Raw genomic sequence first — 16,026 nt, 5'->3', positions numbered from 1 at the left:
GCTCGCGCTGCAGGGCCTCGTACAGCAGCGCCACGTCCCGCGCCCGGCGGCCGCCGGCCGCGCCCTCGGCCCCGGGCGGCCCGGGCGCGCCGCCCCCCGACGACGCCAGCTCCTCGGCCTCCAGCTCCAAGATGTGCTCGTCGGCTCGCGCGAGCTCGCGCTGCTGGATCAGGCTCAGGATCTCCAGCACTGTGGGGGCAGAGCGGGAGGTCAGGGGGAGGAGGGCGCGGGGCGGGCGGAGAGGGGGAGGCGAGGGGCCGAGAAAGGAGCCCGGGACGTTCCGGGAGAAGAGGGGTGGGTGAGAGAAGGTTTGTCGGGCGAGGGGTGGGGGGGGGGGGGGGGGGGGGGGGGGGGAAGGGGAGGGGCGGAGGAGGGAGAGAAGTCAGGGGAAGGGGGGGAAGGGGGCGAGGCAGAGGGGAGAGGGGCGGGGGACGGCACAGGGTATGGGAGAGTGGGTGAGGATAGGGGGAAGGGCCCAGGATATTTGAGGGGCGAGGACAGGGAAAGCGCCTCAGATCCAGAGAAAGGGATCCAGGGAATGAGAGGGCTGGAGGGAGGCCAGTCTGAGCCAGGTAGGGGGAGCCGGTGGAGAAGCAATGGATCAAGGGGCAGGGTGGAGGCCGGGAGGTGGGGAGAGGAGAGCAAGACCAGAGAGGGTCTTTGGGGGGTGGGGGGGGGTGGCTGTGGGGGTGATCTGGCACTGTGCCTTCCGACTCCCCCAAGAGACACCCCCATGGGGTTGGGAGGCCTTCCGTGAAGGCCAAGGGAGGGTCCTGGTGGCCCAGGGTTACCCCGACACCTCCACCCCCCTCCACTTCCTCCCTGGCAGAGAAACTTGTTTCCTGGCCAGCGCTATTTCTGCCCATCCGTTTCCAGAAGGCGGGGGCTCCAGTCACCCCCTCCTCGCCTCCCTGAAGTGCCCTCCCAGTCCCCTGGGAGCCGGGGCTGAAATAGCTTCTGGCCAGGATGTGGGGCGAAGTGAGGGCTCTCCTGAGGTCCCCGGGGGCTGAGGCAGCATGCGTTGGGAGGTGGGGCGGCAGGGGGGGGGGCGTCTGGGAGTGAGGAGGGGGGTGTATGAAGGTGGAGGGAGCCAGCCCCAGGGATCCGAACCGGAGTCTCAGAGATGGGACTGAGATAAGGGATGAGGGGGAAGTTGGGGTGCAATCTCTAGAGGGGACAGGAAAGGAGCTGAGTTTGACATCTGGGGCCTGGGACGGTGACTGGGGGCAGAGATGAATTGAAGCGACGGCTGAGGATGGAAAGAAGGGTTTGGATGTGAGTTTGAAGATGAAAACCGCACCCGAGTTGGGGCCGGGAATGTGGGTGGAGGTTGGGAAGGGGGGGGGGGGGTTCAGGGTCAGGGTGGATTAAGGGTCAGGGATTAAGAATGAAGGGAGAGGGGCGCCTGGGTGGCGCAGTCGGTTAAGCGTCCGACTTCAGCCGGGTCACGATCTCGCGGTCCGTGAGTTCGAGCCCCGCGTCGGGCTCTGGGCCGACGGCTCGGAGCCTGGAGCCTGTTTCCGATTCTGTGTCTCCCTCTCTCTCTCTGCCCCTCCCCCGTTCATGCTCTGTCTCTCTCTGTCCCAAAAAAAAAAAAAAAACATTGAAAAAAAAATTAAAAAAAAAAAATTTAAAAAAAAAAAAAAAAAAGAATGAAGGGAGAGGGGTTCCCCGGGTGGCTTAGTCAGTTAAGCTTCTGACTCTTGATCTCGGCTCAGGTCGTGGTCTCACGGTTCATGAGTTTGAGCCCTGCCTCTGGCTCTGTGCTGACAGGCTGGAGCCTGCTTGGGGTTCTCTCTCTGCCTCTCCCCCCGCCCCCCCCCCCCCCCATGGTCACTTGCATGCTCTCTCTCAAGACAAACAAACAAAAAATAAACGTTAAAAAAAAATGAGGGGCCCCTGAGTGGCTCAGTCGGTTGAGTGTCCAACTTCAGCTCAGGTCATGATCTCACGTTTCGTAGGTTCGAGCCCCCGCGTCGGGCTCCGTGCTGACAGCTCAGAGCCTGGAGCCTGCTTCGGATTCTCTGTCTCCTTCTCTCAATGCCCCTCCCCCGCTTGTGGCTCTGTCTCTCTCTGTCTCTCAAAAATAAATAAATAAATGTAAAAAAAATTTTTTTTAATGAAAAAAAAAAAAAAGAATGACGGGGGAGAGACTAGCTTGCCGTTGGGGTTGAAGGTGGGTGCTGAGATGGGCCTGGGTCGGGGGTTGGGCGTGAAGCTAAATTGGGGAGGGGGCTGCCACCTGCATGCGGGAGGGCACTGGCTGGCCCCCCGGGGTGTTGACGGTTCTTGGGCACAGAGATGAGGTTAAAGGTGGTGTTTGGACAAAGGGATAAGTGGGGTTGGAATAAGGATGGAGTAGAAACTCAAAAAGGCATTGAAGAGAAGACACTGGGGCTTGGGGTAGTTTGGGGCTGAGGATAGAGACGGGGTGGGGGTATGAGCTGAGTTGTGCCCCCCCCCACCATCACCAAGAAAAAACACGCGTGAAGTCCTAAGCCCCCGGGACCTCAGAATGGGACCATCTCTGGAGACAGAGATGAGCAGAGAGGTGAGCAAGTTAAAACGAGGTCGTAGGATGGGCTCTGATACGGCGTGGCTGGTGTTCTTACACAAAGGGGAGATCTGGACACAGAGACAGACATGCACCGCGAGAAGATGGCCAGCCAAGCACCAGGCACAGAAGAGTCGAGGAAGGAGTCCCCTATGCGTGTCTGAAAGGGCATGGATCCAGAACCGAGAGAATAGATTTCTATAGTTGAAGCCACCCGGTTTGTGGGGTTGTGGGACAAGGTTACAGCAGCCTGGAGAAAGTGAGACAGGCAGTGGGGGACGCAGTGGGGAGACGCAGGTGGGAGGTAGGCGCTGGGCGTGGCGGGGAGTTCGAGGTGCGGCTTGGACGTGAGGTACGGATGAGGTTGAAGCTGGGGGTTGGGAGATTGGGCTGGATTTGGGTTTGGGGTTCAGAGTGGGGTGGAAAAGGAGAGGAGGTTGGGGTGCAGTCTGGGGCCAGGGTTGGGGCTGGCGATGGGAAGGGGGTGGGGTACAGAGGTTGGGGAGAGGCATAAGGTCAAGGTTGGATGTGGCTACATGGAAAGGAGTGGAAAGGAGATGGGATGGAGGCTGAACTTGAAGGGAGGGAGGGAAGGAGGGTTGAAATTGGGGGTGCAGAAGGGATTAGAGGAGATGAGACCAAAGTTCATGATCCTTATCATAGGACATGGGGGTGAGGTTGAGGCCGGCAGGTGGCGGGTGGGAGGGATCCGGGGTGGAGGGCTTGGTGATAGAAATCAAGATTCTGGGGGGAGGGGGCTGGGCGGGGGCTCCCGACTTACCTGACAGAGGCTCCTTCATCTTTGGGGGCTCGGGGACCTTGGGCGGGGGCTCGGGAGCTGCCTCGCCTGCGGGCACCACCCTCTCAGCCAGTGAGGCGCGGCGGGGCTTGGGCCCGCGTCCCAGTCTCAGGAAGGCCAGTCTCCGGGCGGCCTCCCCAGCCACCTCCTCGTCGCCCTGGGCTCGGGTCCCCTGAAGCCTGGCCAGGAGGCCAAAATCTGCTGAGCTCCTGCGTATCCCTGGTGTCAGCACTCGGCCCAGGAAAGAGCGGGACTGCCCATCTCCGGGGCTGCCTGCCCGCCGGCCGGGGGTCCAGCCCAGCCGGAAGGGGGCCAGGCCGGCCAGCTTCTCCAGGGTGGCACGGCGGCGACACGATGTTCCGTTGGGCAGGCTCCCCAGCTCCCCAACCTCGTCTTCTTCCAGTCCCGGAACTTCCTCAAAGGGGTTCCGAGAGGACCTCAGAGGCAGCGTCCCCGCCCGGGGCACCTTAGGGTCGGCCACCCCTAGACTCTTCAGGATGGGCATCTTGACGGGCAGGGACCTGGGAAAAACATAAGAGGTGTTGATAATTAACGCCTCTGGGTGCCCAGCAACGCAGGGCCTGTGTGCCAGGCACTGGTCTGAGCAGTCACTAATCCCATGAGGCTAGTGCTGTTACTATATGCCCACGTGGCAGATGAGGAAACTGAGGCTCAGAGGAGCAAAGGTGCTTACCGAAGGCCTCACGGTGACTCAGGGACAAAGCCAGCATTCTCGCCCAGACCTGTCTGATTACCCTGACCGTTGGCATTCAGACCCTTTCCCTGCCTGACTTCCTGTCTGGGTGCTCATCACCTCGGTGGACCCTCCCACTCTAAGAGGAAACAGGCTCAGAGAGGGGAAGGGTCCGTCCCAAGGCGGCACAGCCAGCGAAGAGGAGAGACTGCATGGGGACTCGGGCCCCACCGTCTACCCGGACATCCAGTCACACACATGGGCACCTGCCTCGTCTCTCCCCTGTCCAGCCAGCACACCTGTCACCTCTAACCCGCCTTCTTCTTTCCCTTAGCAAAGCCTTACTGGGAAATGTCCAGAGCAGGCAAATCCAGAGAGACAGAAGGGAAGTGAGTGGTGGCCGGGGACTGGGAGACGGGGGTGGGTCTTAATGGGTGTGGCTGCTTAATGGGTACAGGTTTCCTTTTGGGACATGAAAATGTTCTGGAACTACATAATGTGGATGGCTAACAGCACTGTGAATGTACTAGAATACTAGAATGCCACTGAATTGTACGCTTTAAAGTCAAATTTTTAAATAAACTTATTTACTTATTTTGAGAGAGAGAGCAGGGGAGGGGCAGAGAGAGGGGGAACGAGACAGAATCCCAAGCAGGCTCCGTGCTGCCAGCGCAGAGCCTGAGGCGGGGCTCGACCTCACGAATCGTGAGACCATGACCTGAGCCGAAACTGAGAGTCAGACACTTAACTGACTGAGCCACCCAGGGGCCCCAAGATTTTATTTTTAAGTAATCTCTACACCCAACGTGGGGCTCGAACTTACAGCCCCGAGATCAAGAGTCACACGCTCTACAGACTGAGCCAGCCAGATGCCCCATAACTTGAACTTGATGGGGCACCTGGGTGGCTCAGTCGGTTGAGCATCCAACTCTTGATTTTGGCTGAGGTCATGATCCAGGGTCGCGGGATGGAGCCCTACGTTGGGCTCCACACTGAGCATGGATCCTGTTTAAGAGTCTCTTTCTCGATAAACATTTAAAAGATTCTCTCCCTCTCCCTCTCCCTCTCTCTCTCAAATAAAATGGAAGAAAATAAAGTGAATTTTATCCCACCTCCTAAGTCCCTCATCTCCTCCCTCTCCATGGCCCCTGCCCCAGTCCAGGCCCCTTCCCACTTCCCCCCTTTCTCCCTTGTCTCCAAGCTCTCGTCTTGGCCCCTCCAGCCCACCTTTGAGGATCTCGTTAAAGCACAAACTTGCCCTGCTCTTTCTCTTAACCTTGCATGGCTCCCCAGTACCCTTGGCGCGAAATCCAGCTGCCCTTGCCTGCCAGCTGTGCACCTCACCAGTGCTATCCCACATTCTCCCCCTCCAGGCTCCTCTGGGTGCTGGCGTTTGTTGATCTTTTTACTTGGACACCTGTTCTCCCTGCACCACTCAGGCTTTAGGATCCAGCCCCCAAGGCCCTCTCCTCCAGGAAGCCCTCTGTCATGCCTAGATGGAGTCGAGTTTTCCCCCCTCAGGATTTTCCCCATCCCAGCCCTCCCCACCTGAGTTGTCAGTGTCTGGGGATGAGTCTGTGTCCCCCGCCAGACTGTGAAGTCCCTAGAGGGACAGGGTCGGGCTGTCTCAGTCACCACTGTGTCCCCAACTCCCAGGGCAGGCGCTCAGGAAATGAATGGGTGCTAAACAGGAAACAAAGGAAGGAGGCAAGGACCTCATTCCTTGTGGGTGAGGAGTCAAGCTGGAGAGGTCAGTACAGAGCAAGCCGTGCAGGGCCTCAGAGAGGAGAGCCGTGAGGAGGGACTTGGGCTTTTTCCCGAGGACACTGGGGAACTGTGGAAGGGCGCTTTTTAAAATGATGAAATCGTTCAAAGATTCGGGAATTCGGAAAAATTTAGAAAACAAATAAACACCCCCCCCTGCTTCCAATCCTAGCTGCGTCTAATGCAAACATTCTATTTTGTGGCTATTCTGTTTCTATGGCTCAGGTTTGGCTGTTTGGGTGTTTGTTTGTTTGGGGTGGGGTGTTTTTTTGTTTTTTTGTTTTTTTGTTTTTTTTGGTCTTTTTTAGAATCGAGCATTACAAGATGCACTCCCCGCCCCCAGCTCTCCTCCCTTGCCCTCTTCCCAGGACAGTAGCATCCAGAATGCGTGTCTCCCCAGGCCAGCCCGACTTTTACTCTTAAGTCTCGGGAGCCTTGCATCCAGAAACAATGTATCGTTTTATGGGGTTTCAGAACCCTCTGTGAAGGCTCTCATACTAAGTTCATCCAGCAACTTGCGCTTTGATGGTGGTGTTTGGACTCAATACATGGGAGAGGTATCTGTGCCTATCTCGGTGGCTCTAGTCGATTTAAGTGTCGCATTACTCTTCCAACGTCTGGCTTTGGCAAAACTGTGTGAAACGTCAGGGGTTTCCCCACTCACCTCCTGCTAGACACATAGGTTGTTTTGAACTGGGACAGGTTCCGAGCAGTTGAGGGACAGGGTCGGGATTGGGCGGTCCCTTGGGGGTGCATAGAGCATCTGGAAGGAGGCTGATGCTCAAAGGGTCCCGAGCTGGCTGGGCCGTGGGTAAGAGCATCTTCCTTTCATGGGGGAGCCCCCCTGCTTCTTTCCTCCCTGACTTCAGCCTCTGGACCTCAGCTGTCGTTCCTCAAGCCTCTCTCCAGTCTCCATGGTCCCCTGTCCTCCAGAGAGGCAGTCACCATGGTAACCCTTGCCTGGAGCCCCCATGGCTGTGGGCAATCGATACGAGCCCCCCATGCACACATCCACAAGTCGTGCACGGATTTCTCTGTCTTTCATTTTCCCGACTGGCTTCTGTGTGTTTCATCCCACAAATGGCTTCACCGTGTCCCAGCCCTGTGTCCATCGTCCCCCCCCCCCCGAAACTCCACATCCCCCTTCTACTTCCCTGTAACAGAAGCCAACATGACCCAAACTGGATCTGCCACTCCCCCACTGGCTCCCACATCCATCCCCAAACTGGATCCCGATACCCCCCAAGCCGTTTCCAACATCCTCAGACCCCGCAGCAACAGTTTCTCCAAAGTGGCCCCGCTGGCTTTCCCTTTCCAGGCTCCACCACCCTCCACCACCCGCCTCTGCAAACTGGCTCCTCCGACATCCTGCCCCCTCCAGCCCCCTCATCTGCCTCCCAGTGCCCGGGCCCCTGACTCACTTCCGAGGCATCCCTCAAGCCCCCAGCCTCCCGACTCCCACAGGATGTCTTGGCCACCAGCGCTTCCCTCTCTGGGCTCCGGCTCCTCCCCCCCCCCCCCCCCCCCTTCTCCTCGCTGCCAGCCTTTCCCCAAAGCCCTAAACCCTCCACTGGCAGATTGACCTGTTTGCAGAAGTCAGCACCTCCAGCCCCCAAGTCTGTATCTGAGAACAGCCCTTATAAATTGTGCGTCCATGCTGGACCCCAGCCACACAACCCCAATCCAGACCTCACCCCCAAACTATCCCATCATCAGCCCAGCCCGGTTCAAGCTCATGCACATCTTCACTCCGAACACCATCTCCAAGCCCCCCATCTCTTGGGGATGGAGAAAAGCATCCACCGCTTTCTCCCAACCTGAACTCCGAGGGCATCAGACCCTTTCTCTCCTTTCTCCCTTGGCGGTCCCAGCTCTCCTGGCTCCTTTGAAGCTTCTCTGGATCCCCAGGGTCCCCAGATTCTTCACGGCACCCCCCTGCGGTCCCCAGCTCCTCCTGCCCTGTGGCTGGCACCCTCCTGAGGCCAGGCCCCACATGCTGTCTTTGCCCCCAGCCTCTCCTGGCTTCAGGGCACATGTTCTCACCACCTCTGGTCCAGCCCGCGTCCAGGGGAGAGCCCAGACCAGGGCGCAAGAATCCTGCCCCCTCCTCCAGCACACTCACCTCCTCGTCAGCAGGCGCCTTCGTCCCTCTGTCCCTGCTGCTGTCCTGCCCTGAGGACACTTCAGCCAGAACTGCTGAGAGCTTGGAACTGGGGGGGGGGGGGGGGGGGTTAGAGGAGGTCAATTTCCTGTCAGGAAACCCCTCCCTCTCTGGGGCCAGGGGCGGGAAGGACTCTTTATCTGTCTGCCCTTTTAGGACAAGCTGGGGTTGGGCTGGGAAGGACAAGGCCACAGTCTGGCCCCCACCCCCACCCCCCCCCCGAATTGCCCGCCCCCCCCCCCCCCCCCCCCCCCCCCCCCCCCCCCCGGAATTGCCCCCCCCCCCCCCCCGCCTGTTCTTCACGCCTTCCAAGGTGACAACACCATCCTGGGCACCCTGGGGAGACACCCAATGCTGGATGCGGGCCCAGAGCTCTCCTTCGGGTTCCTGGCTCTGGAATAAAGACAGGGAGGAAGGTTCTGCTGGCCCAGAAGCTGCAATCAGAGGCCTGAGGGCATGGGTGGCACAGGGCAAGGCTTTGGAACTATAGTCCTCTCCCCTGTCCCCAGGTCCCTGTATGGCTCCCTCCTTCGACATCATCCTGGCCTCAGCTCCAGCCTCTGTCCCTCAAAGGAGACATTCCCTGAACAGCAGAAGCCCCTTCTCCCCCCCAGCCACTTCCTCTCTCCCCAGGGACTGGCTCTGATTCCTCAATTCCTTCGTATCACCTTCCTCAATTTGAACGATCAGATTTCTCTATCTCCCTTGTAGATTTCCTGACTCTCCCACTTGAACGTAAATCCAAAGCGGATTTTGCTTACCTCGTTCATCTTTATATCCCTAGATGTGCGTCTGGCACATAATAGTAAAGGTTTATTAACCGAATGCACACATGGGGATAGATCAGAGCTAAGGATTGGAAGTTGGGGACGCATATGGCAGGTGCAGTGGGGGGGGGCGCTGGGAATGGGTTGGGGGTTGGGTGGGGTTAGATGCAGGCTTTGGATTACTTGTAAGGCTGGGTTTCAGGTTCAGGTGCTCTTCTGGGCGCTCAGGCATAGTGTCGCAGGTGTTAGGCCTGGAACAAGGGATCACTTGCCTAGGCAAAGTTGGGGTTGGTGTGGGATTAGGGTCGGGGCTGGGTTCAGGGATCCCTGCTTCTCCCCCAGCCCCAGCAAGGGCTCTATAGACACCTATGCTGGAAGAAGTGGGCCAGGGGTTAAGATTCCAAGATCTGAAGGTCTCAGTTCAAGGACTGGATTTGCCAGAAAATGGGCTCTGGGGAAGGAGCCAGGTTGAGTGGCCCAGATTGGGGGGGTGGGGGGGGGGAGAGGCTTTGTCCTCACCAGGTCCGTGTGGACCCGTGGAAATCAGAAGGCAGCGACTAGATCTGGCTGGAACCAAATGACCTGTCGTGGGCGGTGACAGCTGTCAGATCCCCCCTCTTTTTTTAACTCAATATTTTATTGAGATATAATTCAGCAGCACCTGGGTGGCTCAGTCGGTTGAGGGTCCGACTCTTGATTTCAGCTCAGATCACGATCTCAGGGTTTGTGAGATTGAGCCCCGCGTTGGGCTCCTTGTTGTCAGCTGGGAACTTGCTTGGGATTCTCTCTCTCTCTCCCTCTTTCTCTGACCCTCCCCCACTCATGCACGCGCGCGCGCGCGCGCGCGCGCGCGCGCGCACACACACACACACACACTCAAAATAAACTTTAAAAAATTGTTTTAAAAAGAGGTACAATTCATATGCCATAAAATTCACCCTTTCAAAGTGCCCAATTCAATGCTCTCAGTGTATTCACAAGGATGCACCAACTGTCACCCTATCTAATTCCAGAACATTTTCATCACCTCACAAAGAAACCCATAGCCCTTTAGCAGCCCCCCTTCCCCCATTCCCCTCTGCTCCCAGCCGCATGGGTTTCCCTATTCTGGACATTCCATATAAAAGGAATCACAGTAAGTGGTCCCTTGTGTCGGCCTACTTTCGCTAAGCATACTGTTTTTAAGGTTCATCATTTTGTAGCCTCCCCCCTTCATTTAGCCTCAGTCCCCTCATTTGGGAAATGGGGTGGGGACAGTACTGGGGTGAGGGGGGCGGAGCCAGGGTGAGGCCTGAGGTGTGGCGGGCAGGTGCGTGTAGGGAGGTGATCTGCTGCCCCCGCGTGGTGCATTGGAGAACTGCGGCTCTCCGCGCTAAGCCTAGGAAGGAGTGACTCAGCTCCCCCAACCCGTCCCCGAGACCCCACCCCTCACCCTGCAGAGCCCTTGGGATCTCAAAACTTCTGGAACACCATCCTGAACTCCTCCCTCTCTGCACCCCACCATTCCTGAGACTCCTTGGGCCCCATTTGCTGAGTAACAATGGTAATGTCACCCGCTTACGAAGTTCTAATATGTTCCCATGTGAAGCATTTACATATGTAGTCATTACATACATAGTCTCTTACCGCAGACTGAGGTTGCTACTATTATGGTCCCGGGACAGGAAGCCCATAGTGCTTAAGAGCCCAAGTTTCAGAGTTTGGAAGCACTTGGGTTCAAATCTCAAGCCTGCCTCTCACCAGCCACGTTAACCTTCAGCATGTGTACATGGGGCTGAGAATGACGGTCCAAACTCACAAGGTGGCAGAAAGAATAAAGTGCTCAGAGCCGGGCACAGAGGAAGCTTCTGTGAGTTTATGTTGCTGATAGTATCAACCGGTGACACGCTGATGAATGTTTGACAACCTGCTCTCTGGGGGTTGGGGGGGTGGGGAGCCTTGATTTGAGGCGTTTGCCATCTTCCATGGTGTCAATCGTTCCACCAGGGCTAATTCAAGTTACCAAGCTTGGACTCAGTGATGTGAAGCCACAGTGATGTCAGTGAAAGCATTTGGGGGGGGGGGGGAAGAGATGCACAGAAGCTCATTACACAGTTGTTTCACTATGAAGGCACAATAGATGTAAATCGCCACAGGATCACAGATAATAGCAAAACGTAGTAAAATAATTAGGTCGTGATGAGCATTTGTTACCTTTGTTTTAAGTGTAATTTATTTAATTACGTGTTTGCATACTTTAATTTTTTATAATGGCTGTCTTAACCGGTTCCAAAATTCCTGAGCCTTTAACAGGCAGCTCGCTCGAGCTGACTCCCAACACACTGGTGTGAGCATCACACCCATCTTTTAGAAAGGCAAACTGAGGCTCAAGAAGATGGTCAGACAGGGGCAGGGCATGGACCCGATCCAAGGGTTGTGGGATTGGGGGGGGGGGGCAGGACTGTGCAATGCCCCTCTTTCTTTCAGGCCGCCCTAGTCTAGAGGGGATGGGTGGTCCCCACTGCAGAAGAACCTCAGGGAAGCCCTTGCCTTCCTCTGGTTTCAGCTTGCCCATCCCGACAGCAGCTGCACCCGGCAGGTGCATACCTACACAGGGCACTCTGGCACCTGCTTCAGCCCTGCCAGGAAGGCAACATGTAGATCCTTGCTCTCGCTTTATAGATTGGGGAACTGAGGCCAAGGAGGGGCCTGCCTTGAGTCACAAAGCTATACGGAGAAATCCTCAGACCCCAGCTGGGGTGCACAGGAGAGGGGCCCGCAGCCACAAGCCTGGGCTCTGGAGTTTTCTGGGAGGTGGGAGGCGGCATTGCTAGAGATCGTGGTCAGCCCTGGGCAGCGGCTCTGCCTAGCACACTACGCCCCCAGCGCCCTCAGCTCTGTTCCCAAGAACTTCCTGGGCCCCTCGACTGAGCAGGGGGTGGGCTGGGAGGGAGAATGTGGACAGCGCCGCCTTCTGTCTGGTTCGTGTCTCTCGGGGCTTCTCTGCCTCGGTCTGTCTCATCTTTTTATCTCCGCGCTCTTCACAGGTCTCTGCGTCTCTGTGTGTTATCTCTTTGTCTCCTTTTGCCTCTCGCTCCGTCCCCGTGTGGGGGTCTTCTCAGTCTTTGTCGCTCTCTGTGTCTCTGTTCTCTCTGTATCTCTGTCTCTGTGTGTCTCTCTTTCCCTATGTTTCTCCCTCCTTTATTTATTTATTTAGTCGCTCGGGTCTTTTGGCTCCCTTTACATCTCTTTGTATGTCTGCGTGTCTCCCTACTTCTGTCTCTCTATCCTTGCGTCTCTTTGTCTCTCTATCTCTGCATCTCTCTATCTTTCTCTGCGTCTCTGGCGCTCTGCCTAGGCGTTTCTCTCCCCTTCTCTTCCGGTGAGTCTCCGCTCTCCTGTGAGAACACGCTCCCCTACCGACGCGCCCAGACCTGCCTCCGCCCCCGGAGCCCCCGGCTAGCCCGGGCCTGCGCCTTTAAGGGCCGGCGGCAGAGGGCGGGGTCTCCGCGGCCCCGCCCTGCCCGCCCCTCCCCCTGACGTCCCTTCCTCCCCGGCCCCTCCACCGCCTCCCTCCGCCGCCGCCCGGGCCGGCTCCGCGCCCCCTCCCCGGCCCCCGCCCGCCCGTCTGCCCGCCGCCCCCATGGCGCCCCGGGCCGCCACTGCGCGGGGCCACTAGGACCCTCGGCGTCCCCTTCCCTTCCCCGCCCTGCCCCCTCTCCCGCGGCGCGAACCCGGGTGTCCACGGCACCCAGCTTTTGAGCTCGCGTCCCCAGGCCAGCGGGGGGGGAGGGGAAGAGAGGGGACCCCGGGACCCCCGCCCCCCCCCCACCCGGCCGCCCAGTCCCCCGGGACCCGGAGAAAATGTCTTCGCGGACGGCGCTGGCCCCGGGCAACGATCGGAACTCGGACACGGTGAGTGGGGCCCGGCCCCTTGGGGAGCGCCGGTCGGGTTCAGCCGCCGAGCCCCTCGTCCTGGTGTGCCCCGCGCCGCGCGAGCCCCTACCTTCGTTCCCCCGGCTCGGCCCAGCGTGCCACCTCCCGACCCCGGCCCGGACTTCCAGGCCTCTCGACCCTCCCCCACTCCAGCCCAGCCCGACCCCTGCGGGCGCCCCTCTCCCGGGACCCCTCTCTTGTCCCTCTGCAGACCGCTTCCGCTCGGGTCTCTCCCCTCCAGGAAGCCCCCTCCCCTGCCTTCCAGGAGCCCCTCCCTTCTCCGCGTGTTCTTAAGCCCCTTCCCCTCCTGGCTGCCTGCATCCGACAACTCGCCCCCTCCAGGATTTGCAGGGCTCCTGACCCCAAGGCCCGGCCCTGGCCCTCTCCCAGGAAGGCCCGGCCCAGTCCCGCCTCTGGCTCTGGCCTTCCCCATCTGGATGTGGGTGCCGGGCTCCCCAGGAACCCCCCTTCTCTCATTCTCAGCCCTCCGCCCCTCTGGATCCTCCCGGATCCTGTGGGCACCCCCTCACAGGAAGCCGGTTTCCACCTTTCCTGGGCCCAGGGCCCTTTCTAGCTTGTTCAAGGTCTCTCCACTCCCAGGCCTGGTCCCTATCTTCCAAGCAGCCCTGTCCCTGGATTCCCAGTACCCCGGCTCTCCCCCAGCACCCCCCTCCCCTGGACCCTCTCTGGTGTCTTCTCCCAGGCAGCCTTGGCCTCCAACTTCCAGGCCCCTAGCCTAGTCTGACTATTTCTAGGCCCTGGGCTAGTCTGACTCCAGGCCTCATCCTGCCTGTATCAACTCCTCAGCTCCCGGCAAGCCCCCTCCCCAAACCCCCAGGACCCCCTTGACCCCCTCCGAGGCCAGGAGCTTCCTCACAGGACACCACTCCTTCCACTGATCTCCAGGTCCCCCCATCTCTTCTGCCCCAGGGCCTCCCTCTTCCTTGTGTGTGTGTGTCGGGGGGGGGGGGTCTGGCCTCCCAGGGAAGCCCCCTCCTCAACTTTGGAGGCCTCCCCCAGCCCACAAGGCTTGGCCCCAGATCCTTCTTCCAGAAGACTCCTGGACTCAAAGCGTCTGGTCTGGTCTTAGCTGTAAGACCTCAGCTGTTAAGACCTTAGCTCTTCTCTTGGAGGTCTGTCTGTTGGAAACCTCCTCCCCAAGTTTCTAGGCCCTTTTGACCCCCTCCAAGGCTCAGGCTCTTCTCCTTGTCCTCTGGGACTTGCATGCCCCGAGACCTTTCTCTGCTTCTGAAGACTGCTCCTAGAAACCCCGCTTCTTTAACTTCTAGGAGTTTCCTTGGCCCCTGAGTGCCACTTCCCCATGGCTTTAACCCTTCCCAGGCCCCCTGTCCCTATACCACAGCCCAGAACAATCCTGGGAGACCCCCCCTCCCCATCTCCCTAGTTTCTGATTACTCTCAGCCCTTCTAAAGAGCCTCTCCCACCAACCAATGCCAGACTTATTCCCAGCTGGGGTCTTTGTCCCTTTTCCCTTAGACCTCTGCCAGGTCCCTGCGTGCGTGCACACACACACACACACACACACACACACACACACCCCTGCCTGCCAGCCGCCCAGCCACCCTCACTCCAGATCTCCACCAGAGAGATCTGTCTCTGCCCCTTCCTCTTGCAAAACCCTCCCTCACAGAGATCCCCTCAACACTGTGGTGCCGCAGCCCCCATACAATAGGTCGTACTCTGATTTGGATTCTCCAGTGAGGTACCCACCCTTGCCCCCCACCCCCAAGTCACTCAGGAAGTGCCAGGGAGCCCACAGGCCTGGCCAGCTGGTTTACACTCTGCCCTCAAACTACCGGGTCATCTTCTCCGAGCCTCAGTTTCCTGTTCTGAAAAATGGGGATGCTGAAGTCCCTCAGAGGATTATTCGAGATGCCATGGGTGAAGCCCGGCACATAGGACGCTCTCTACACATGTTCACTGCTATGGTGACTATGGACATGAGTCAGACGGGGCCGTGGAGTCCCAACCTGAGGCTGTCATCAGTTGTCGCGTGCGCTTACAGATCCCCTCCCTGCTCAGGACCTCGGTTTATCTCTAAGTAGGGCTGATGATAGCACCTCCCTGTTAGGGATGTTTTAAGGAGCCGAGAGATGCTGGGAGCAAACCACGCTTGTAGCTGTGGTGTTATTGTTACTTTGATTGTTCTGATAAGCATGGGTTCAAATCTACTTTCTGTCCCTCCCTCGCTGGGTGATCTCAGGCAAGTGACCTCACTTCCGTGAGCCTCGGTCTCCTCATCTGTAAAATGGGGCTCATCCGAACGCTTCCTCCTCTTTTTTCGTCCAGATTTGTGCACGGTGGGCATTTGAAGAGGGCTAATCCCCTTCTGTCCTCTTGTCTCCTCTCCTCCCAACTAGTCTGTAAGTCCTGCTGGTCAGCCCTGGCTGGGGCTCACCTCTCCCTCTGGCATCGGAGGTCGCAGGCTCCTCCCCTGCTCCCGAGTTACCACGACGACAGCCATGTGGGGTCACGCTCCCCCACCCCAAGCCCCAGGCCCCCCCACCGCCCAGCCTCTCTGGAGGTTCCCTAGCAACAGGCCCGGTGTTGGGGCGCCAGCCGGGCGGGAGGGAGGGAGCCGGGCCAGCTGGTGGTGCCGGCCAATTTTAGCTCCCGCCCCCGGCCCCTGGGGGCTTTGTCACCTACTGCCCCAGCTGCCCCTTGCAGGGGTCCCTCCAGCATGCTGCCTTCAGTGGGGTGCCAGCCCACCCCCAGTTGGCTCCCCTGGTGCCACCTAATGGGGATTCTTCTTCTCCAAGCCCTTATCTCTGTGGGGATCAGGGGCCTCATCAGCCAGGATCTCCACCTCCCTTCCCACCCTCCCTCCCCTGGGAGGAGACCTGGGGTTGTGAGCCGACCAGGGGCAGGAGGTAGGAAAGAGCTGGGCACTCAGGAGCCAGCAGGCCTGGGATCGAATCCCCGCCACTCTGCTTCGGTGCCCTGTGACCTTGGCCAAGGGACTTACCCTGCCTCAGCCTTGGGGTCCCTGTCTGGAGAATGTGGATCGTGACTGGTCGCACAGGGGAGGCCCAGGTGAGGACACAGCGGCCGGCCGGCCGGCCGGTGTGTGGCTGGGGCTGCAACAGTGGTGGTCGTCTTTCAGCCCCTTGTGGGGACCATTGTCTTTCCTGCCTCTTGCGAGTGAATCGAGTGACCTTGACAAGGCACCTCTCTCCCCAAGCCTCAGTTTCTTGTCTGGAATATGAGGATGTAGGTCCTGCGGTCACCGGGCTAGCGTGGGAATTGAATGCAGACGAGGTGCCTCCTGGTCCGGGCCGTGGCCCGTATAAAAGCTGCTTAATAAAAATGATGTGGGAGTGTGAGTCCGTGCGCTGGGCGACGGTGAAGGCC

At 58.8% G+C, this 16,026-nt stretch overlaps 2 protein-coding genes across 3 annotated transcripts in view; one reads left to right on the top strand and one right to left on the bottom strand.

Annotated features, from left to right (window-relative positions):
- EXOC3L2 (exocyst complex component 3 like 2) overlaps positions 1-8,018 on the bottom strand; it is a 21,629-nt gene extending 13,611 nt beyond the window's left edge. Inside the window, exons 1-3 of the mRNA XM_049622312.1 lie at positions 7,934-8,018; positions 3,336-3,874; positions 7-189 (exon numbers count right to left, since the gene is read on the bottom strand). Of these exons, the coding sequence (XP_049478269.1) occupies positions 7-189; positions 3,336-3,858 (706 nt within the window). The 5' untranslated portion in view covers positions 3,859-3,874; positions 7,934-8,018. The remainder of the gene's footprint in view (positions 1-6; positions 190-3,335; positions 3,875-7,933) is intronic.
- A 4,252-nt stretch (positions 8,019-12,270) lies between these two features.
- The window catches only part of MARK4 (microtubule affinity regulating kinase 4), a 30,075-nt gene continuing 26,319 nt past the window's right edge, over positions 12,271-16,026 (top strand). For both annotated transcript variants that reach the window (XM_049620834.1, XM_049620835.1), the window contains exon 1: positions 12,271-12,633. In XM_049620834.1, the coding sequence (XP_049476791.1) occupies positions 12,583-12,633 (51 nt within the window). In that variant the 5' untranslated portion in view covers positions 12,271-12,582. The remainder of the gene's footprint in view (positions 12,634-16,026) is intronic.

This window comes from Panthera uncia (genome assembly GCF_023721935.1).
Source record: "Panthera uncia isolate 11264 chromosome E2 unlocalized genomic scaffold, Puncia_PCG_1.0 HiC_scaffold_19, whole genome shotgun sequence".
Lineage (NCBI taxonomy): Eukaryota > Metazoa > Chordata > Mammalia > Carnivora > Felidae > Panthera > Panthera uncia.
The sequence above is the reverse complement of the archived record's forward strand: the minus strand, read 5'-3'. Positions and strand labels throughout refer to the sequence as shown.